The sequence below is a fragment of the Podarcis gaigeae genome (assembly GCF_964106915.1).
Source record: "Podarcis gaigeae genome assembly, chromosome: 6".
In the NCBI taxonomy this organism is placed as follows: Eukaryota; Metazoa; Chordata; class Lepidosauria; order Squamata; family Lacertidae; genus Podarcis; species Podarcis gaigeae.
The window spans coordinates 4,621,041-4,645,479 of record NC_139682.1 but is presented as its reverse complement, the minus strand read 5'-3'; the positions used below and the strand labels follow the sequence as shown (position 1 = coordinate 4,645,479).

Here is a 24,439-nt window from a genome sequence, read left to right as displayed (position 1 = left end):
GCGGCATTGGGGCTGGATTGCCCACTGGGCAGAGTAAACACGTGGTTAGGTCTCATGAAGCAGAGTCACCAAAAATAAATGCGGTGATCAGGACCGGATTTAGATTGGATGGGGCCCTAATCCATGCGTAGGCAAACTAAGGCCCGGGGCCTGGATGAGGCCCAATCACCTTCTAAATCTGGCCCGCAGACGGTCCGGGAATCAGCGTGTTTACATTAGAATGTGTCCTTTTATTTAAAATGCATCTCTGGGTTATTTGTGGGGCATAGGAATTTGTTCATCCCACCCCCCAAAATAATATAGCCCATCCCCCCACAACGTCTGAGGGACAATGAAGCGGCCCCCTGCTGAAAAAGTTTGCTGACCCCATGCCCTAAGCTCCTGAAGGTAATGGGGCCCTTTATATGTCCAGCTGTCCTTTGTCAACAACAAATTGCCACTGTTTTTTTTTGTGTGTGTTGAATATATACTATATGGTAATTTATGAACCTGATAAGTACCTAAAGCCATTTGTACATGTTTCCTGGCACCAGTCCATATAGAATGTAGGCACCCTATATATAGAAATGAGCAAACCAGTGATATTTTAGGGAGCAGGCTAGCAGGCGGGGCCCATGACTTACATCATAGGAGCCTACACAACACAAAACACTGTTGCTGTGTGTAGGTTTTGTTTTATTTGTTTTTTATCTTATATTTTGGAAATATACACCCAGGTTTTTTTCCTTTAATTTTTTTGGGGGCCCCCAAGAGAGTGGGGCCCTAAGCTATAGCTTGTTTAGCTTATACGTAAATCCGGCACTGGTGAGGTGTTTTTTTTTGGGGGGGGGGGAGAAATAAATATTTATCCATGGGTGTAGCCAGAATTTTTGTTAGGGCGGGGCAGGACTTTTGTTTTTTTTTGGGGGGGGCAGAACCGACGTGATTGGTCAGTTCAGTATTTCTGTTGATCTAGGGGGGCAGTTGCCCCCCTGCTACACCCATGGAATTAGCCATCCTAGGAAAAATCAGAAGTTTGTTAGACTTCCTTACATGCTTCCCCACATTTTTCTTTTCTCGTTTTACTGCTTATCCCCACCCCTAAGCCTAAGGGGGGGGGGCAGCATCTTGCTGACATAGATCAAAACAATGTGAGGAGATCATTCCTGTCCTGTGTTGCAAAGGACATGTTTGCAGATGTATTTCAGCATAGCTGTAAGCTTTGTGCCATTTTAAAAAAATATTTTTTTATTTTACGGTTTAGTATTTTTTAATTCAAATTACATTTGTGTGGTGTGGGCACCACAGTCTTTTCAGCCCTGTGAAGGTCTGGGTCTTGACCTGGAGCAGAGTGGCAGGGCTTGGAGCAGAGTGTTGAAATTTTCCCTGCCCTGGTTCCTTGGTGCTTAAATTCTCCCCCCCCCCTTTTCAAAATGCACCTTGTGATATTTATTGGGTCTCCCCCTTTTGCCTGCAGCATAAATCTGCGCTGTTTGAAGTTTCTTAATCTTTCCCTTAGGCTTCAGTCTTTAGGGACTTCCTTAATTTTAAAAGCATTAGGTGGGTAAATGTCATGTTTTATGTACTTCCTGATTTCACAACGAGGGTTGGCTCCTTTCATGACATCAGGCTATTGCATTATGCTTCCTTCTTATTACTAAGAACGAGGGCCAAACACGGTGGTTGCTTGTTCATCTACCGTATTTTTCGCTCTATAGGACGCACTTTCCCCCCTCCAAAAATTAAGGGGGAATGTGTGTGCGTCTTATGGAGCGAATACAGGCTCCTTGGCTTCAGCGATAGCAACGCGAAGCCTCTGAAGCGCAGAGGGAGCGCTCCCTCTGCGCTCCTTGGCTTCGCGTTGCTTTTGCTGAAGCTTGGAGAACGAGAGGGGTTGGTGCACACCAACCCCTCTCGCTCTCCAGGCTTCAGGGATAAACTCTCTTGGCTTCAGCGAAAGGAACCTGAAGCCTCTGGAGTTCAGTGGAAACTCGCGCTGTGCTCCGAAGGCTTCAGGGTTAGCCGCCTGAAGCCTCTGGAGCGCAGCGGGAGGTCCTGCTGCTTTCTGGAGGCTTCAGGTTCCTTTTGCTGAAGCCAGGAGAGCAAGACTCTCCTGGCTTCAGCAGAGAGGGAGAGCTGCGCAGCGCACATTCAGCAAAGCAGGAGGAGAAATGGAAGGGGCTCCGTTTCTTCCGCCACTTCGCTGAAGGGGCGCTGAGCAGAGAGGGGGAGATTTTTTTTTTCTTGTTCTCCCCCTCTAAAACAAGGTGCGTCCTATGGTCGAGTGCATCCTATAGAGCGAAAAATACGGTATTTCCCCTATTAGTCAAGAGGTCTAGCTCATGGGTAGGCAAACTAAGGCCCGGGGGTCAGATCTGGCACAATCGCCTTCCCAATCCGGCCCATGGACGGTCCGGGAATCAGCGTGTTTTTACATGAGTAGGATGTGTGCTTTTATTTAAAATGCATCTCTGGGTTATTTGTGGAGTATAGGAATTCGTCCATTCCCCCCCCCCCCCCCCAAAATATAGTCCGGCTCCCCACAAGGTCTGAGCATAGCTGTCAACTTTTGCCTTTTCTTGTGAGGAATCCTATTCGGAATAAGGGAATTTCCCTTTAAAAAAGGGAAACATTGACAGCTATGGGTCTGAGGGACTGTGGACCGACCTCCTGCTGAAAGAAATTGCTGACCTCTGGAAATGCTTAACCTTCAAAATACCTTTTTTGCTGAAGGATTGTTATGGAAGAACTATACAGTTTTTTTGGGGTGTGTGTGAGATAGATCATGTTGCAAGAACCTCTGTCTATAGGTGTATCCGCTGCTAAAAGAACCACCATCTTCATAAGAAGTCTATCTCACTGCAAGCTGGTTGCTGGGGACAAACTGTGTAGAAGCCTTTGAGGGATCCAAAATCTCCATAATGAGGACTTTGCAGCTGGGAAGGTAGATTTTCGGGAGCGGAGTGATAGGGGGATTTGGATCTGCTTGGGAAGAAGTCAAGCTATCCTAGTATTCTTCCTGATGATGTATCCATCATCAATTGGGCAATGTACTTTGCAGGGTTTTGTGAGCAAAACCAAGACAATTCACATCTCCTGGTGGTGGGTGCAATTTTCTCAAAGGGAACAAATGCCACTTGGGTTTTCTGAAGCATGTATCTACTCTTTTAAAAACAGGTGGTCTTTTCAGCAATGGAGGTGTGACGAGGGTGGGATAACTAATGCGATCTTCCCTGATCTGGGGCCATCTTTCGGGAAGCAGGACTTCGTGGAAAGCATGGCCTCCATGGGGCTGTCCCTGAATAAGTCTGGCCCAACCCATAGCTGCGGACATGCCTTGGACCTGGTGTTTACCTCTATGGATGTTGGTGATCTGACACTAAGTAAAAGCGAAACAAAAGAAGTGCCATGGTGTGATGGGATAATGAGCTGCTTGTGCGTAAAGCTTGATCCCTCCGGGTTTTGGCTGGTCAGCCAACCTGAGTCTCTAACGGAGCCCCCAAAGCATGACTCCGTCAGTCGCTGGTAGAATCCGACAGTGGGCGTCTACGGAACTTACTCCAACATAAAAGCTGTTTGACGGACATGCGCCTCCTGGACTCTCTGTGTGACAGCTTCCGGCGAGGGGTGGGGGTTCCTAAAGGGGGTCTTGTTACCTCCTCACTGTTCTCACTGGAAGTATCCCAGAGCCTCCCCTCCGACTCCCTTTCCCTTTGAGTTCCTGCTCTCCCCCTACTGGTTCCCTCTTCTGCTGCAGAGTCTCTCCTATTCTCCTGGAGCCTCTCCACCACCTGTCCCTCCGATGGCAGTTCCCTGACACATGGTCAGATCACTTTCTGGTACAACTGGACTTCTCCGTGACCCTTCCCCTCTGCAGGGAGGTGGAACCGATTCAGATGGTCCGCCCCCGCCACTTAATGGATCCAAATGGTTTCCAGAGAGTGGTAGGGGGTGTTTTATCCCATGTTGATGGCCTTTCAGCTGATTCCCTGGTGGCCCGCTGGAATGTGGAGTTAACCAGGGCTATTGACTCTTTGGCTCCAAAGCGCCCTCTTCGATTGCATGGAGTCCGGACAGCCCCGTGGTTTTCCACAGATCTGAGGGCAATGAAACAATTGCTGAGACGGCTAGAGTGCTGGTGGCAGATAACCCATTCTGAATCTGATCGGACATGGGTTAGAGCTCAGTGTTGAGCCTACCAAGTGGTGATAGCGACGAAGAAGACTTTCTTCACCGCCTCTATTGCATCTGCAGAAAACAGCAACAGGTGACTCTTTCAGGTAGTTCGCTATTTAGTGGAACCACCTGCTCCATCAGGGCCCAGTACGGGCCACATGAACTCCTGCAATGATTTTGCAAAGTTTTTTTTTGCAGATAAAGTCGCTCAGATTCGAGAAGTGGTAGACTCCACTGTAGGAGCAGGGCCGGGGTGGGAGAGTGCTAAGAGTCCTGTCTAGTCAAGTTGTGTGGGATCAATTCCAATCTGTTACCCCTGAGGATGTGGACAGGCTGCTTGGACAAGTGAAACCAACCACTTGTCACCTTGATCCTTACCCATCCTGGCTTATAAAAGCTAGCTGGGAAGGACTGGACGATGGGCTCTTTGGGGTGGTGAATGCTTCTCTCTGTGAGGGAGCCTTCCCAGACCCACTGAAAGAGGCGGTTATTAAACCGCTTCTTAAAAAACCATCTTTAGTTGCGGCCATGATGGCCAACTATCACCAAGTCTCAAACCTTCCATTCTTGGGCAAGGTGATTGAGCGAGTGGTTGCTGAACAACTCCAGGCACGCCTGGAAGAAGCGGACCATTTGGATCCCTTCCAGTCGGGATTCAGGCCTCATCATGGGACTGAAACTGCCTTGGTCGCACTGGTTGATGATCTCCGGCGGGCTAGGGACAAAGGTGAGAGCTGTTTCCTAGTTCTGCTGGATCTCTCAGCGGCGTTTGATACCATCGACCATAACATCCTTCTGGACCGTCTTGAGGAGCTGGGAGCTGGGTGCACTGTCATACAGTGGTTCCGCTCCGTCCTCCTGGGCCGTGTCCAGAAAGTGGTGGTGGGGGGTGAGTGTTCAGACCCCTGGGCTCTCACTTGTGGGGTGCCTCAGGGTTCTGTCCCCCATGCTTTTCAACATTTACATGCAGCCGCTGGGAGAGATCATCAGGAGGTTTGGGCTGGGTGTTCATTAGTATGCGGATGATACCCAGCTCTACCTCTCTTTTAAATCAGAACCAGTGAAGGCGGTGAAGGTCCTGTGTGAGTGTCTGGAGGCGGTAGGAGGATGGATGGCGGCTAACAGATTGAGGTTGAATCCTGACAAGACAGAAGTACTGTTTTTGGGGGACAGGAGCTGGGCAGGTGTGGAGGATTCCCTGGTCCTGAATGGAGTAATTGTTCCTCTGAAGGACCAGGTGCGCAGCCTGGGAGTCATTTTGGATTTGCAGCTGTCCATGGAGGCACAGGTCAAATCTGTGTCCAGGGGAGCTGTTTACCAGCTCCATCTGGTACGCAGGCTGAGACCCTATCTATCTGTGGACTGTCTCACCAGAGTGGTGCATGCTCTGGTTATCTCCCGCTTGGAGTGCAATGCGCTCTACGTGGGGCTACCTTTGAAGGTGACCGGGAAACTACCACTAATCCAGAACGTGGCAGCTAGACTGGTGACTGGGAGCGGTCGCTGATTCCACATAACACTGGTCTTAAAGGACCTACATTGGCTCCCAATACGTTTCCGAGCACAATTCAAAGTGTTGGTGCTGACCTTTAAAGCCCTAAATGGCCTTGGTCCAGTATATCTGAAGGAGCGTCTCCACCCCCATCGTGGAGTGGAGTGAGGTCCAGCACCGAGGTCCTTCTGGCGGTTCCCTCACTGCGAGAAGCCAAGTTACAGGGAACCAGGCAGGGGGCCTTCTCGGTTGTGGCGCCCTCCCTGTGGAACGCCCTCCCACCAGATGTCAAAGAGAACAACAACTACCAGACTTTTAGAAGACATCTTAAGGTAGCCCTGTTTAGGGAAGCTTTCAATGTTTGATGTATTAGAGTATTTTAATATTTTTTTTTGGAAGCTGCCCAGAGTGGCTGGGGAAGCCCAGCCAGATGGGTGGGGTATAAATAATAAATTATTATTATTATTATTATTATTATTATTATTATTATTATTAGCAAAAGTCTCCCCCTATTGGGCTGGCCTGCGTTGGTCCTTGGGCCTTTGCAGTGCTGCTTTCTCACATTCGAACCTCCTTGTCTCCTTAGGTGTGCCTAGCCCTGTGTCTATTGCAGGGGTCGGCAACCTAAGACCCATGGCTGCCCGCTCCGTCAGCTCCCATGCGCCATGCTAAACTGGCACGTAGCAGAGCGGGGACCACCTTTCACGATGCTAGCCGGCTTCCCATTGGCTGTGGAAAGCTTCTGCAGCCAATGGAAAGCTGTACATGCCTCCTCTGTGCCGGAAGGAGCACCGGAAATAGCATTTGCACATGAGTGCGCGCACGGCCCGCCACGGCGCCTGCAGGACTGTGAACCAATCCAAGCCACAAAAACTTTGGGGACCCTGGTCTATAGCTTTTGGTGATTGGTGAAGGCCCACCTTTTCATCATCTGTTTGGAAGAGAGACCTGCTTAGACAAAGGGATTACCGTATTTTTCGCTCCATAAGACACACTTTTTTCTTTCTAAAAAGTAAGGGGAAATGTCTGTACGTCTTATGGAGCAAATGTGTGGTCCCTGGAGCTGAATTGCCCAGGGGCAAAAAGCAGATCATGCTCTAATTTTTTTGAAAGAGGGAAGTGGGTGTTGAAACAAAGCCGCTGATCAGCAAGCGATCGTGAGGGAGATAAAGGACGCTAGTTATAAAGGAGGCTGCCTGGGAGGGGGGAGGTAAAGACAATGAACTTGCAAAGGGGGGGAAACAGGAAGACTAAAGCAACAAGGAGAGATATTAGAAGAAAAGGAGGAGCAAAAAACTGCTCCAGCTAAGGAAAAGACACTAAGGCAAACAAGAGGAAAGGGAGTGTTGAAAGGAAGCAGCTGATCAGTAAGCGATCGGGAGGGAGATAAGGGACGCTAGCAATAAAGGAGGCTGCCTGTGAGGGGGGAGGTAAAAGCTCGTGGATCCTCAGGATTTTTGCATTGGGTCACCCCAAATTCACAATCGGATCACATAGCATGTCCATGGCTACAGCCTGCAGCAAAAAAATCACTCATCCACTGTTTCGTGGGGCCGCAATGGCGCAAAAATGTGGTTACAAAGCACGGATCCACATGGATTCTCAGGATTTTTGCATTGGGCTACCCCAAACTCACCGTCAAATCACATGTCTGTGGCCACAGCATGAACCACAAAAAATCGTACATCCACTGTTTCGTTCAGAATATTTTTTTTCTTGTTTTCCTCCTCTAAAAACTAGGTGCTTCTTATGGTCAGGTGCGTCTTATGGAGCAAAAAATAAGGTAGCTGCTGCAGCTATTAACAAAGTGAATTATTTGAGTTGTTGTTTTGCTGCATTTTAAGGCCTGTGTTACTTCGTAGATGCTTTTTATCTTCCTCGATTCAGTTGTAAACTGCCCTCTTGGTTGTGCAAACAGCAGGACAGCAATAATCAGAATAAATATGTACAGAGCTTTAGGCTTGCCCCTCTTCCCCCCCTCACTCCACCAATTCAAATACAGACAACACAATTCTGTAGCAGAAGAAGGCCCTTTTTTTATTATCCCTGAATTGCGTTTTACAATACTGCAGGTAGTTTCATCTGGGGGGAGATTTGTTTCTCTTCCCCGTGATCTGTCCAGTTCAAAATCTGGCAGGAGAAAGCAAGACTCTATCATGCAGAGAAAATTATTGCTGTCTTATCTTATTTACAGTATAAACACTGACGAGGATCTTGGGTTGACCTTGATCGTTCCCGGTGCAAAAAGCAACAGGCGAGAAAACAGGAACCTTCGTTTACAGAAAGAAGCTTTCTGCTGCTTGTCGCTCATGTCAGAGGGAGGTGGTTTTAATTTTTTTGTAACGAAATGATATCTATGATGAAATAATGTAACCATCACATGGATGCTGCTTTGAGAGTGCATGTGCAAGCACAGAAATATGGTGGTGCTGAAACCGTGTGCAGAATTCCAAAAGTGGCATCATGGCACCTAAGAAGATGTTCGCAATACCTTCAGCCTCGGCATGTTTTGAGTTGTGCTATTTGTGCCCCGTGGGGGGAATTGCAAATGATTATTGTATACAACCTTTTCCCACTCCTTGGTGGGAACAGCTAAGACTTGCCTAAGCCCTAAGAGGAGGGAAAAGGTAGGATAATGCCTGTATTGAGGTCCCGTAACCCGTACTGTAGGGACGCGGGTGGCGCTGTGGGCTAAACCACAGAGCCAGGGCTTGCCGATCAGAAGGTCGGCAGTTCGAATCCCCGCAATGGGGTGAGCTCCCGTTGCTTGGTCCCTGCTCCTGCCAACCTAGCAGTTTGAAAGCACATCAAAGTGCAAGTAGATAAATAGGTACCACTCCTGCGGGAAGGTAAACAGCGTTTCCGTGCGCTGCTCTGGTTCGCCAGAAGCGGCTCAGTCATGCTGGCCATGTGACCCGGAAGCTGTACGCCGGCTCTCTCGGCCAATAAAGCAAGATGAGCACCACAACCCCAGAGTCGGACACAACTGGACCTAATGGTCAGGGGTCCCTTTACCTTTACCTTTTCCCCATACTGTACAGCCAGCCTGGACCAAAGATTCTGTCCCAGTGTGTGTGAGCTGCTGAGGGAGCGAAAACCTTGTGTGCTGCTGCTGTTCGAAGTGGGGGAAGAAACCTGGGGGAAGCGAGAACGATGGTGGGGCAGAGACGGGGAGAGGCAGTTCTGTGGGGCAGAGAGAGGAGAACAAACCATGTTTCAAATGAGCACATCAAGTTGGAATTGTAGCAAAACTGCTTTTCCACCATTCACACATTTCTGCTCCTTTGGAATGGTCATTTCCAAACTTTTGGTAGCCGAGGCACACTTTCCCCCTGAATTAAAATTGGAAGCACGTGTTATTTTTTTACATACACTGACCATCAAAAGGGTTTGTTTTTTTTGAGCATGTAACAAACAAGGTTCCTTTTCCCTCTGAGGGGCGATGCTCCCCTTCCCATATAAAGTCAAAGGTCTGAGTGCATCTCCGGTGTTCTTGGGGCAGGGACTCATGCAGAGAAAAGAGGCAACCTGGATTCTTTGAGCTCATAGGAGCCTTTGATTATTAGCTACCCCCCCTTAACCCTCTTGTGATGCATTAATGTGTTTTGGCTCCCCAGCGGAGGTTACAACTCCAGGAGAATGTATGGGACTTGTGGCTTGTGGAAGAAGAGTTGTGGCATTTGGCACACCTCTTCTAACAACAAACAGTTTTCTTGGACAACCAAGGAGACAGTTGCCGAGTTGTGTCCATTGTCCTGCGAGATGGCTCGTTGGGTCAGAGGTAGAAAATCGGAGGTGTCACAAAAAGCGGATGAGTCTCTTTATCACATTCATTGTTGGGGCCCTTTCCCTTCCCCAGAGGTTTATATGTCCACATCTGGAAGACACCAATGTTGTTTTATGTACTGTTGTCCGCAGCGCCAAAAAGTTTGAAGCACATGCAAAATGGCGGAGGCTGGAGAGGCAACGTTCACCTGGAGAGTTTGCATAGAAACGGCTGTTGCTTCCCATCAGCTGGAATTGCAGCCCACGGAGGAGCCGACGTTTCTCATCGGTGAGGAAGACGTGACAGAACAGCTTTGCCTTTGAAAAGGTCTTGCACAGCCCAAAACACAGCCTGTTCCAAAAGGGGGCAATGACACTGAAAAATTATCTTCTGAAACATTCCACTTCCCGCATGGCTTTTACTCAATTCAGCTGAGTGTAGAGTTCTGTGCTCCCCCCTAGTTTTGTCAATTTTAAAAAAATCCATCACTTTATCAGCAAAATATAAATGTCATTTAATGAGGAGTTGCCCCCTCCTGGTTCTTAACTCTTGTTTTAGGCTGGAAATGATGGCTAGGAAGAGAACTGATGGATGGTTGAGAAAGACTTTGGTTCCCAGAGCATGCCCGCGTTTATTTTGTCCTGCTTTTTGTTTGACAGAGCTGCCAATAAGGAAGTCTCCATTTGAAATATTGCCTCTGTGGCGAGCTGCCTAGGTGACTTTTGGCTGCCTCCAGACTGTCACTATTTTGCAGGAAGAGTTTGAGCGCATACCAGAAATTTCAGTTTGCGCAGTTAAAGTGGATGAAAGCGCTCTTGCCACAAATGCGCTTTAAAAGCAAACAGTTTGCACATAGGGAAGTAATGGCAAAATGCTGTGAAAAGTATGGTATGAGTTAACGCATGGAGATGTAAATATTCCCACAAGCAGATCAGGATGAATGCAGGATGAATGCTCGTTGTCATATAGCCTCACCACAAACAATTCAGATTGCTCTGTAGAGACCGGGTACAACATACCTTGCCCTGTAAGCTTTGTGCAAGCAAATCGGGACACATGTTCAATAAAGAGGTCATCTGAAGAACCCTGTATTCTCTCTCGGTTTCCCCCCATCCCATCGCAGGGGCAGCATCTGACTAACCTTAGGCAAAGACCCACAGCGCAACGAAATAGGTTATGTTTTGCATGTGAATATTCAAAGTCCAGTTCCCATCATCCAACAGCCATCTCTAACACAGCTCAAAGTAAATCAGTGATTCCTCCTTGCAAATGGATCCTAGCTCTTTCAAAACAGCCGCTGCCGCTACAGAGCTCTAATATGCCTTCAGCTTCTGTGACAATGGTGTACCTGCAAACAGCTTCTGCCATTGACGTCCTGCTTGCTAGGATTCATGCAAAGAAACCCCTAATGTTTCACCCACCCATTTTTCTTAAACAATAAATAGCATAAATAGCATAAATTAGAACTTTAAAATAGAGAGCTCCTAAATTTATGGCAGCAGCTGCCATTCTTGCTAACTCACACGTTTGAAAGGACAAACTCCTCAATCAAAGGGAAATGGATGCACTATATTTCTGCTATGAGAGTGGCATAAAACTGCCCCCCCCCCCGTTACATCCCATACCTCTGATGGGCTTGCAAAGGCAAGAAGGCGGGAGCTGAGCAGAGAGGCCTCCTGATTGGCTGAAAGGCAAATGGTTCCACCACAATCCATTGACTCTTCTCAAAGGAAGAATACGGGCATCTAATGCGGGCGCCTCTGTAGCAGCAAGAGATTCCACACCCATCATCAACAAATGTGGAATGGCAACAGAAACAGGGCTTCCTGGCTACAGTGGTGTAGCTAGCCGCTCTGGTGCCCGGGGCAGTGCGTACACCCTGCAGCCAGGGGCAGAACAAACTGCCCATGAGAACGGGGCGAGCCAAGGCAGGGCACTCTGCATGGAGCCTCTCCACAGCCTCCCCCTCAGCTGTAGGGCGGCTGAGGTGGTGGGCAGACGCAAACCCCACACTGCTCAAAAAAGCAGCGCAGAGCTTGCAGGCAGTCTGCCCAAGAGAGATGTGTGGCTCTGCCCGCCGCCTCCCCCCCAGGAGTGATGCATGGCTCAGGTACACTGCAGGCCCTGCGGTGTGGTGCCCAGCGCCCCCTGCCTCACCTAGCTACGCCTCTGAATTAGGCAGGTTCATAGAGGAGAGGGCTGTCGGAGGCTACTAGCCATAAAGACTGTGCTCTGCTTGCAAAGTTGGAGAGAGCAATGCTTCTGGTTTCTGGAAATCATTCGAGGGGAGAGTGTTTCTGCAGTGGCGTAGTAAGGGGTGTGCGGTGGGTGCGGGAGTTATTTTTTCAAAAACACATATTTTTGCCATTTTGTCACCCTCCTCAGTGATGACACCCAGGGCGACCCGCACCCACCGCACCACCTTCCTACACCACTGCCTGGCTATGCCGCCCCCTGGAAATGATGTTTGGATTTAGCTATGCAGTCAATCTGTTTCTTGCCCTTGTCCCTTCCAGCCTTCAATGAAGAATGCTTCTCTTGCAATGACAGGAGGATGGAGAGGTTATGGTTGGGGTTTTTGCGTTGGGTTCTTCTCAGGAACATGGTTCCTCAGAAGCTGGTGAGGGCGTCCCACAATGTGGAGATGGGTGAATGAGGGACGGCTTTGTTGAAGTCCCCTCTCAAAGGCATCACTGTTAGCAACCACTAGGTGGAGATGTCAAGTAACCTGGAATGAGAAGACCTATAACCTCTGTGCAAACAAATTGGGATGGATGCTCAACAAACAGGCTGCCTGGTGGAGATCCTAATTCTGACAACACATGGAAAGAAATAAATGACTGGTTCTCTCCCCCCACCCAAGCATTGTGCCTTCCTGGGTCCTTCAAACATAAAAAAAGTTCCCGTTTCCTATGCCAAACACAACAAATCAATCTCTTCCTCGCTTCCAAAGCTTGATTTGAGAAGTCGCTCCGTCAAAGCGTCCCACACCCAGCCTTGTCAGCTTTGTGGGTACCCTTCCTCTCAATGCCCCCCCTGAGTCAGGATTCTGCACTTGTTCTGTCCCCAAAAGATCTCAAAGGGCAACACTGATAGCTTTTCTTCCTCCCCATCAAGGGGAGAAGAAGGAGCAGCACACTAAATAAATAAGGTAATAAATAATATAAATACACCCGGCATTTCCCAAGTTATCTGAAAGAGAGAGAGAGAGAAATGGAAAGAGAGACGACTGTCTCTTTCTTTCCCTCTCTCCATCCCGGTAATCCTGAAGAAAAGTCAAAAGCTTGTCTCGCTCGTGCGAGACCAAGCGAGGAGTCTCCCAGAAGACGGCCTTCTGCTGGCGTTGACTGGAGTTATTGCTTCGGTTGGCGATTTGGAGAAGGAAGGAGAAAAAGGCAGGTCAGGAGGACCAGGGGTGGAGAACGTTCTGCGGACCACAGCTCCCACCGCTGATGAACAAGTAGTTGATGGGAGTGGTGGTCCAACAATATCTGAAGAACATCCCATGGACCACCGCTGGGTTTGAAGGTTGCTGGGCCTCGGGACCAATGCTTGCCATCTTCCCAAAGTCTCCATCACCTTCTGAGAAGGACAGGTTGCGGTTGCTAGGTTCTTAAGTGCTTCCTCCCAGTAACAAAACGACTTGCAATTTGTTGCGGCGGTCCCTTTCGCCTCCCAGGGCGACGCTTGTCCTTTCTTGTCCAAACCCCAGATCCCTGAAGACGGTTGCCGTGGTCCTGCCCCTGGACCTTCTCTCCTCCCCCTGGCCGGCTCAGTTCTCCTCCTCGCAGGCGTGCTCAGCCCCCTTGAAGCAGGCAGACTCGTAGTGCTTGTTGAGATACGACTTGAGGGCGAAGGTCTTCTCGCATTGCTTGCACTTGTAGTGCTTGAAGGCCGAGTGCGTCTGCATGTGAGCCCGCAGGTTGGAGCGGTCAGCGAAGGCCTTTCCGCAGTGGGAGCAGCCAAAGGGCTTCTCGCCCGTGTGGGAACGCATGTGTCCCTGCAGGAGCCACGGCCGGCTGAAAGCCTTGCCGCACACGTCGCACTTGTGTTTGAGGTTGTGTGTCAGGATGTGCATGGCCAGGGCGGGCATGGAGACGTAGGCCTTGGAACAGGTGGGACACTTCCTCGCCATCTTGCTGTCCAGGCTGCGGTGCGTCTGTTTGTGCCGGCTGAGGTTGGAAGACGTGGCGTAGGTCTTGCCGCACTCGCTGCACGAGTGGCGGTGCGCGCCCCGCCGCTGGCCCTCTCCCCGGCGCCGCGACCGCCCGTCGGTGATGAAGAAGGCGTCCATCGAGTAGCTCTCGGTGACGGCGGCTTCGCCGTTGAAGTAGTGCGCTGACAAGCTGGATTGGGGGCTCTCGGGGTCGCTGTAGTCTTCGTGCGACGGCGTGTAGATTGGGTCTGAGGACGCCAAGTGGAGTTTCTTCTTTTCATTCTTGTAGCCGGACGACGCGAGGCAGGTCTGGAGATACCCTATGGAGGACAGAAAGGGTTAAGTTAATCAGGGAATCCTAGAGTTCGAAGGGACTCCCAAAGCAATCTAGTCCAACCCCCTGCAATGCAGGAATCTAAATAATCCATGACAGAGGGCCATCCAACCTTTGCTTAAAAACCTCCAAGGATGGAGAGTCCCCCACCTTCCAAGGGAGTCTGGTCAACTCATTGATGAAATCACAGAATAATAGTAATACTACTACTACTACTACTACTACTACTACTACTACTACTACTAAATTATTTGTACCCTGCCCATCTGGCTGGGTCTCCCCAGCCACTCTCGGTGGCTTCCAACAAAGATTAAAAATACATTAAAATGTCACACTTTAAAAACTTCCCTGAACAGGGCTGCCTTCAGATGTCTTTGGAAAGTTGTATAGTTTTTTATTTCCTTGACATCTGATGGGATGGTGTTTTATAGGGAGGGTGCCACCACTGAGAAGGCCGTCTGCCTGGTTCCCTGTAACCTCACTTCACACAGGGAGGGAACCGCCAGAAGGCCCTCGGCACTGGACCTCAGTGTCTGGGCTGGACGATGGGGGTGGAGACGCTCCTTCAGGTATACATAGAACTGTAGAGTTGGAAGAAACCTAAGAGTCATGTACAGTGGTACCTCAGGTTACAGACACTTCAGGTTACAGACTCTGCTAACCCAGAAATAGAACCTTGGGTTAAGAACTTTGCTTCAGGATGAGAACAGAAATTGCGTGCTGGCAGCACAGCAGCAGCAGCAGGAGGCCCCATTAGCTAAAGTGGTACCTAAGGTTAAGAACAGTTTCAGGTTAAGAACGGACCTCTAGAATGAATTAAGTTCTTCATCCGAGGTACCACTGTAGTTCAAAAATGGAAAGAAGAAGAAGTCCCAGCGAAAGAAGAATGGATACAAAAACCTATGGAAAATGCAGAAGTGGCGAAATTTACCGAAAAAATAAGCAATCAATATAACAATTTTTTTATATAAAAGAATGGAAATGTTTTATTGAATATTTACAAATAAACCGCAGAGAAGAACATTGGCAGGATTATTGTAATAACCTGCAGTTTTATAAGAGGATATATTTAAAGCAGATGAGCAGATTACGGTAAGTTCATTTGGATATGCAGGAAATATTAAAATATTAAAATTTAAGGAACTGCAGAAAGAGGGGGAAGGAAGTCAAGTTTTGAAATGTTAAAATGATTGTAAAAATATTGAAATGTATAAAATTGGGAATCATACTGATGATGATGATGGTGTCATCTAGTCGAACCCCCAGAAATGCAGGAATAACGAATCAACGGATTCATTTAATAATATTTCTACGCTGCCCTATTCTGCAGGCTCCTGACAGCTAACAGGGCATTCAAATAGGAAGCTGCCTTATACTGAATCAGACCATTGCTCTGTCTCGCCTAGTATTGTCAACACTGGCTGGCAGCAGCTCTTTAGGAGCTCAGGTGGGGGTGTTCCTCAGCCCTGCCTGGATTGATCCTAGGCATTGAGATTGGGGTCTCCTGCAAGCAAAAGAGCGGCTGTACCCCTCAGCAACGTCTCTTGCTCTCTGGAAAGCAGATATTGTTAAGTTGTGGGCAAACATATCAGACGACACAGCGATTCTTCCAAAGCAGCTCTTTATTTGTAAGCTGGAACAGAACTGAGCTGAGGAGCTCAGTCAGCCTGCTTATATAGAGCTCCAGAACAATGTAACTGTTGCCATTTTCTAAAACTATCCAATCACTGAACGTCACTTTTGATCCTTCATTTGCATACAAACTATCCAATCACTGAACGTCACTTTCGATCCTTCATTTGCATAACTATCTACAATATCCCCTTGCTGGCCCAGGGTGAGAACTTCAGTACATAACAGATATAATACAGCCAACAAACAGGAATGCTTTAAAGGCACAACCGAAGACCTGTGGAAGTTTGCAGGTGAGCTTTTTCTGTGGTGGTTTGCATGACAAACCACTGTTTTAAAAAAGGAGGAAGGGAGTTATTAGCATAATTATTAATTTTGAAAATGGCTAAGATTTCTAAATCCATCTGAAACATAGATTCTGAGGTAAAGGTAAAGGTACAGTGGTACCTCGGGTTAAGTACTTAATTCGTTCCGGAGGTCCGTACTTAGCCTGAAACTGTTCTTAATCTGAAGCACCACTTTAGCTAATGGGGCCTCCTGCTGCTGCCATGCCTCTGGAGCATGATTTCTGTTCTCATCCTGAAGCAAAGTTCTTAACCCGAGGTACTATTTCTGGGTTAGAGGAGTCTGTAACCTGAAGCATATGTAACCTGAAGTGTATGTAACCTGAGGTACCATTGTAAAGGGACCCCTGACTGTTAGGTCCAGCCGTGACCGACTCTGGGGTTGCGGCGCTCATCTCACTTTATTGGCCGAGGAAACCGACGTACAGCTTCTGGGTCATGTGGCCAGCATGACGAAGCCCCTTCTGGCGAACCAGAGCAGCACACGGAAACGCCATTTACCTTCCCACTGGAGTGGTACCTATTTATCTATTTGCACTTTGACGTGCTTTCGAACTGCTAGGTTGGCAGGAGCAGGGACCGAGCAACAGGAGCTCACCCCGTCGCAGGGATTCGAACCGCTGACCTTCTGATCGGCAAGTCCTAGGCTCTGTGGTTTAACCCGCAGCATCACCTGCGTCTCATATTCTGATGTGCTGCACACCAAATATGAATACAACAAGAATCTGATAGCTATACAGTAAGAAAACAAATAATTGCAAAGGAATTAAGGAACAAGATCTGAGAAATGTGGTCTCATTGAACAAAGTGCCACATAATTCATTCACGAATCTTTTGATGTCTGCACAGAGCTCCATCTATTTTGATCAGGGCTAATAATAATAATAATAATAATAATAATAATAATTTATGTTGCCCATCTGGCTGTGTCAGAGAGTCCTATCACCTTCCATCTGACGATCCTTATTAACCTAGATTGTCTCAGCATTGAACCTGAGAACCTCTGCACGCAAAACATGTGTTTTTGCCACTGAGTTATGCTTTGGTGTTGCAACTAGGAAACAGGGCATAGGCGAGAGGACAGACATTTGCATAGCCGTGTTTGCAGAATGTCAACTCCTCAAGAAAGAGAGGCCGGTGTGTTCCCTTCCCACACTGGATGAAGGGAAAACCAAGTCTTCCTCTTGACTCCCTTTTCCAGGGAAGCCTTTGATGGCAGCCAGTGCTGTCAGCGAACGGGTGATGCAACTCAGAAGCAGCTCAGCAAACAAAGGAGCATCAGGCGCACGGTTCCACAGCGAGAGGCTACTACGAACGTGCTTGTGTTTCCCGCCTTCCCTGGGGAAATAAGAGGAGCTGAAGTGGAAAGGAGCCGACCTCTTTCTCAGGCCGTTCCTTCTGTCTTGTCCAATTTCCTCTTGATTGATGGAGGGAAAGGCAGAGGCGAGCCGGGTCATCTCATTACCTCACCTCATCTGCCTCACATGAAAATAAAAAAGGAATTAAATTTTGTCAGCTGCCAAATAGCCTAGAAGTTAGTAAAACGGGAAGTGGGTCACAATCACGCTGAGCGGAAAAGCACTTTGTGCATTTTGTTCACGGAGTGCAGTCTTCTCCCCAGGATCAAACTCTAGGAAAACTGGGTGCGTGCACAGCACTGATTGGCGCTGGCCGGTGAAGTTACAAACCCACCTTCCCAATATGTTTTTTTTTTCTCAACTGAAAACGAGTGAAATTTTAAAAGGCCAACAGCTTGCCAGAAGCTTTGGTGGAGGTGGAAGCTGGGTGACTCTCTAAGCATTCCGTTTGCTAATACTGTAAGTCTGTCACTGAGGAGGCTGACTCAAGAAGGAAAAAAAAGTTTTTTCACATAGTGTATAGCCAAAAAATAAAATTAACTCCCGCAACATTCAGTGATGGCCAACAAGGTGGAGGGCTTAACAAAAGGATTAGACAATTTCATGGACAATGATTGTGGCTGTTTCCCTCAACTCACTGCAGTCCCTTGCAATTTAAATTGGAAGCCCAGAAATATATGAACAGTTTACTACCACTTCTCCTGAAATATGTAAAAATGAAATAAATTGATGCCTAAATTCCCCCACTCCTCCATTTCTAACTGCTGCCTGTTCTGACCTGTATGCATAGGCGCCGACTCCATGGGACCCGAGGGGGCCCGAGCCCCCTCAAAAATTCGTTTGGGGGGGCTCAGCCCCCCCCAATAATTTAAGAAAATTATTACCATAAACTTCGCTCTATAACACGCAGATTTTTTCTCCTAAAAAGTAAGGGGAAATGTCTGCGTGTTATTGAGCGAATGTGTGGGCAAAAATAGGCAAAAATAAGATCGGGCGGTCGGGCGGAGGGAAGGCGGAAGCTGCTGCTTTCCTGCATTCTGCCTCAGGGTCTTACTGCCCACCCGCTTCTGTTGCTGCGTTTGCTCAAACTCAACAAAGAGCAGGGAATCCCCTGCCCTCCTGGCAAGCAGAGGGTTAAGGAAAGGATCGAGTCCTTCCTTCTAATTCTTTCCTAGTCACACTGCGTGCAGGCTCCAGCCCACCACCTCCTCCTCTCCGTGCTCTAGGGACTCGCAGGTGGGAGAGAGAGAGAGAGGGCTGGCTTGGGGGGACGGGGACTTTTGCCTTCCTTTCCTCCCCCCCACCCCGTTAAACTCCTCCCCTGCATTCTTAGCCAGCTGCTTCTCCGCACACCCCTCTTGTGCTTCTTGTCCCTTCTGTGTTTTTCCTTCCCTCCCCATTTAAAACGTGGTGACAAAGCACGGATCCACATGGATCCTCAGGATTTTTGCATTGGGTCACTCCAAATTCACCATCAGATCACATTACATGTCCATGGCTACAGTCTGTACCAAAAAAATCACGCACCCACTGTTGCCTGGGGCTGCAATGGTGCAAAAACGTGGTTACAAAGCACGGATCCACATGGATCCTCAGGATTTTTGCATTGGGTCACCCCAAATTCACCATCAGATCACATAGCATGTCCATGGCTACATCTTGCACCAAAAAAATCACGCACCCACTGTTGCCTAGGGTCACAGTGGTGCAAAAACGTGGTTACAAAGCACGGATCCACATGGATCCTCAGGATTTTTGCATTGGGCTACTCCAAACTCACTGTCAGATATTAAAAATCTTTATAAAATAGAGAATTAAATACATACAGAATGTTAAATTTTCAGTTTTGAAATATTAGTACTAGTTTAGTACTGTATTTCTATATTACTATAGTGCTGTATTAGTTATTTTCAAATACTTAAATATTTTTAGGGTGTAAGACCCAATTAAAGCCCGTTATTTACATACAGTATTACAGTATTTACATACAGTATTAGGCATACTGTATTAACTTTATTAACTGTATTAAAGCATTAACATTGAGATATTATTTTTATTTAATGAACCCTCAGCCTTATTCAAAGTAAGCTTAAATTAGCTATTTCACTTATTAATCAAAGTGCTATTACTGTGCGACAGCAATATTTTATGTTTTATTCTTTTAATGATAGTTTAGGATTTATTTAAATATCATTTCAGTCTTTTCAGAGCTATATATTCACTGCTCTGTAATAGTCTATAAGCATAATTGTTACTGTAAATTAAATTAGCTTTTTACGAAAATACCGTGCGTGTTTATGTTTTGTTTCTTTTTTCAAAGCCAAAAAGTGTTTCAGGCTTGTCGAGTTTCCCGGAGTGTGGAGTTATAGAGAGTCGAGTTTTCGGGGTTCTAATGTTGATCATATGACTCTAAAATACTTTTAAAAAACTTTAAAACTCACTAATTTTCATCTAAAATTTAGAAAACATCCTGGGGCAGGACCCCGGTATGGGCCCCCCCAATGTTTTTTATAAGTCGGCGCCCCTGGGAGAGAGAGAGAGAGGGCTGGCTTGGGGGGGGGACTTTTGCCTTCCTTTCCTCCCCCCCACCCCGTTAAGCTCCTCCCCTGCATTCTTAGCCAGCTGCTTCTCCGCACACCCCTCTTGTGCTTCTTGTCCCTTCTGTGCTTTTCCTTCCCTCCCCATTTAAAACGTGGTGACAAAGCACGGATCCACATGGATCCTCAGGATTTTTGCATTGGGTCACCCCAAATTCACCATCAGATCACATTACATGTCCATGGCTACAGTCTGTACCAAAAAAATCACGCACCCACTGTTGCCTGGGGCTGCAATGGTGCAAAAACGTGGTTACAAAGCATGGATCCACAGGATCTTTGCACTGGGTCACCCCAAATTCACCATCAGATAACATAGCATGTCCATGGCTACAGCCTGCACCAAAAAAATCACGCACCCACTGTGGCCTGGGGCCACAATGGTGCAAAAACGTGGTTACAAAGCACGGATCCACATGGATCCTCAGGATTTTTGCATTGGGTCACCCCAAATTCACCATCAGATCACATAGCATGTTCATGGCTACATCTTGCACCAAAAAAATCACGCACCCACTGTTGCCTGGGGCTGCAATGGTGCAAAAACGTGGTTACAAAGCATGGATCCACAGGATCTTTGCACTGGGTCACCCCAAATTCACCATCAGATAACATAGCATGTCCATGGCTACAGCCTGCACCAAAAAAATCACGCACCCACTGTGGCCTGGGGCCACAATGGTGCAAAAACGTGGTTACAAAGCACGGATCCACATGGATCCTCAGGATTTTTGCATTGCGTCACCCCAAATTCACCATCAGATCACATAGCATGTTCATGGCTACATCTTGCACCAAAAAAATCACGCACCCACTGTTGCCTAGGGTCACAGTGGTGCAAAAACGTGGTTACAAAACACGGATCCACATGGATCCTCAGGATTTTTGCATTGGGCTACTCCAAACTCACTGTCAGATATTAAAAATCTTTATAAAATAGAGAATTAAATACATACAGAATGTTAAATTTTCAGTTTCGAAATATTAGTACTAGTTTAGTACTGTATTTCTATATTACTATAGTACTGTATTAGTTATTTTCAAATACTTAAATATTTTTAGGGTGTAAGACCCAATTAAAGCCCGTTATTTACATACAGTATTACAGTATTTACATACAGTATTAGACATACTGTATTAACTTTATTAACTATTAAAGCATTAACTTTGAGATATTATTTTTATTTAATGAGCCCTCAGCCTTATTCAAAGTAAGCTTAAATTAGCTATTTCACTTATTAATCAAAGTGCTATTACTGTGCGACAGCAATATTTTATGTTTTATTCTTTTAATGATAGTTTAGGATTTATTTAAATATCATTTCAGTCTTTTCAGAGCTATATATTCACTGCTCTGTAATAGTCTATAAGCATAATTGTTACTGTAAATTAAATTAGCTTTTTACGAAAATACCGTGCGTGTTTATGTTTTGTTTCTTTTTTCAAAGCCAAAAAGTGTTTCAGGCTTGTCGAGTTTCCCGGAGTGTGGAGTTATAGAGAGTCGAGTTTTCGGGGTTCTAATGTTGATCATATGACTCTAAAATACTTTTAAAAAACTTTAAAACTCACTAATTTTCATCTAAAATTTAGAAAACTTCCCGGGGCAGGACCCCGGTATGGGCCCCCCCAATATTTTTTATAAGTCGGCGCCCCTGCCTGTATGGTGGCGCTGTGGTCTAAACCACTGAGCCTCTGGCTTGCCGATCAGAAGGTTGGTGGTTCGAATCTGCACAACGGATTGAGCGCCTGTTGCTCTGTCCCAGCTTCTGCCAACCTAGCAGTTTGAAAGCACACCAGTGCAAGTAGATAAATAGGTACCACTGTGGCGGGAAGGTAAACGGCATTTCCATGTGCTCTAGTTTCCGTCACGGTCCTCCGTGCCAGTAGTGGTTTAGTCCTGCTGGCCACATGACCCAGAAAGCTGTCTGTGGACAAACACCGGCTTCTTCGGCCTGAAAGTGAGATGAGTGCTGCAACCTGATAGCCGCCTTTGACTGGACTTAACCATCTGGGGTCCCTTACCTTTTTACCTTAATATGGATTGTCAAAAGTGAAAGAATAAAACCTAAAACTGCCGACCAAGTTGTGGGCCACACCCAGTGGGCCACTTTGACAGATGGATGGGACTGGACACCTGTCAGTCACCTGGTATCCCCACGACACCAGGTGATGCAGCTTCAAAAAAAAGTAATAGGATTAAGTACCATCTATACATCATTTTCATAATATTTTCTTTTAATACAGTACATGCAGTAAACTTAACCCCTTTCTTCCACAGCCTTTCCCAATCTTCCAACATTATATTGTGTCCAACATCTCTTGCCCAATCAATCATCCCAGATTTAACTTGTTCCTCCTTTGTATGCCATTCTAACAACAAATTATACGTTTTGGAGAGATTTTTAACATTAGTGTCTAACAATTCCGTTTCCAATTTGGATTTTTCTGTTGCAAAACCATTTTTCTTATCAAGTTTATACAATTCGTTAATCTGATAATATTGTAACCACCCATGCAATTTATCCGAGATCCAGCGCTGGGGCCTTCTGGCGGTTCCCTCATTGCGAGAAGTGAGGTTACAGGGAACCAGGCAGAGGGCCTTCTCGGTAGTGGCACCCTCCCTGTGGAACGCCCTCCCTTCAGATGTCAAAGAGATAAACAACTACCTGACATTCAGAAGACATCTTAAGGCAGCCCTGTTCAGGGAAGTTTTTAATATGTAACGCTGTACTGTTTTTAACACTTGATTGGGAGTTTTAACACTTGATTGGGGAAACTCAGCCAGATGGGCGGGGTATAAATAATAAATTAGTATTATTATTAATATTATTATTATCTGATTCCTTTCTGAACTCTGATTCCTTCCTTCTTTCCTTTGGAAGGGGGGCCCCTTGAATTCAATTCAGGGATGCAAACAAGGAGTCCAGCGAATGTTCTGAGTACTCTCCTAATTGTTCGACCTTTTAACTATGGCTTGAAGTTCCCAGCTTCACCTTGAATATTCCCATATATGACACCAGGACCAGGAGAAGAGGAAGTAAATTTATCCTGCAAGACCAGTGTCCGAGGATGGGGGGTCCCCACCCCCATTGTAAATGATAAGAGGGTAGTTATCCCTGTAGTGTGGATGGCAGTCACCCACAGGGAAGCCCTGTGACTTTGTTTCCAAAATAAAACAGTGATTAGGGAGAAACACACTGGAATGCCAGGCTGTGCAAACAGGAGCTTGATATTTTAGAAAACCACAACCCTGGAGTAACAGCTTTGGCTGGAGTAACAACTATCTGTGTTCACAATCTGAGAGACTGTATGTATGCATGTGTGTGCATGCGGGGTTCCTCATAGTCTGTTCTTCTGAACTTCTGCACCAGTAGGTGGCCCCCTCGGGCAGGAGAAAGCTGCCGAGGAAGAGGAGGGCATGCTTGCAGAAAGAAGGTTGTGCCATTTCTCTGAGATGGGCTAAGTGCATCTCATTTCTAATGCCCTTGCGTATAAATGCACACATGCACAAATATTTCTGCACCGTGAAGTGCTCAGCTTTCTTCTGACCCTGGAAAGAGCACATAGCCATTGTTACCAGTAGACTTGTCCTTCATGAGTTTGCTTAATCCCCTTTCAGTCATCTAAGGTGGCCGCCATCACTACCTCTCAGTGGTCTAAACCACTGAGCCTCTTGGGCTTGCCAATCAGAAGGTCGGCGATTCGAATCCCCGTGACGGAGTGAGTTCCCGTTGCTATTTCCCAGATTCCATCCCAGCTCTTAGCAGGCAACACAAATATTTAATGCAGGGATGGAGGGAGGGTGATCTGCAATTGACAGCAATTGATCTGGATTGGAACTGGACCCAGAGTCATAATTATCAGCTGTTGCAGAAGCGTTTTTTGGAAAACAGGCTCCCAGCAGTTAACCTAGAATCATAAAGGTAAAGGTAAAGGGACCCTTGATCATTAGGTTCAGTCGTGGCCGAATCTGGGGTTGTGGCACTCATCTCGCTTTATTGGCCGAGGGATCTGGCATACAGCTTCCGAGTCATGTGGCCAGCATGACTAAGCCGCTTCTGGAGGACCAGAGCAGCACATGGAAACGCCGCTTACCTTCCTGCTGGAGTGGTACCTATTTATCTACTTACACTTTGACGTGCTTTCAAACTGCTAGGTTGGCAGGAACAGGGACAGAGCAATGGGAGCTCACCCCGTCATGGGGATTCGAACCGCCGACCTTCTAATTGGCAAACCCTAGGCTCTGTGGTTTAACCCACAGTGCCACCTGTGCCCCAATTTAGCATCATAGAATTGTAAAATTTGAAGGGACCACCTAGTTCAGAACTTTCCAAATTTTTCATGTTAGTGACACACCTTTTAGATACGGTTCATTTCGTGACACAGTTATTCAGTTTTACTAACAAACCGGAAGTTAAACTAACAAATTTCCAGCCCCAGGAGGAGCACACGGAGTGTTTGTGCGACACACCTACTGTTATGTACTGAATTGAATAGGATCCAAACTACAGCAGTCTGATTGGTCCTAGAACAATAGGATCCAAAAGGCAGCAGTCTGATTGGTCCTAGAACAATAGGATTCAGAATGCAGCAGTCTGATTGGTC

At 47.0% G+C, this 24,439-nt stretch overlaps 2 protein-coding genes across 3 annotated transcripts in view; both read right to left on the bottom strand.

The window, feature by feature from the left end:
• ANGPT4 (angiopoietin 4) overlaps positions 1-24,439 on the bottom strand; it is a 313,202-nt gene that overhangs the window by 70,524 nt on the left and 218,239 nt on the right. The gene's annotated exons all lie outside the window — the stretch shown is intronic.
• The window catches only part of SCRT2 (scratch family transcriptional repressor 2), a 39,398-nt gene continuing 22,622 nt past the window's right edge, over positions 7,664-24,439 (bottom strand). The window contains exon 2 of the mRNA XM_083744708.1: positions 7,664-13,889. Coding sequence (XP_083600834.1) covers positions 13,186-13,889 — 704 coding nt within the window. The 3' untranslated portion in view covers positions 7,664-13,185. The remainder of the gene's footprint in view (positions 13,890-24,439) is intronic.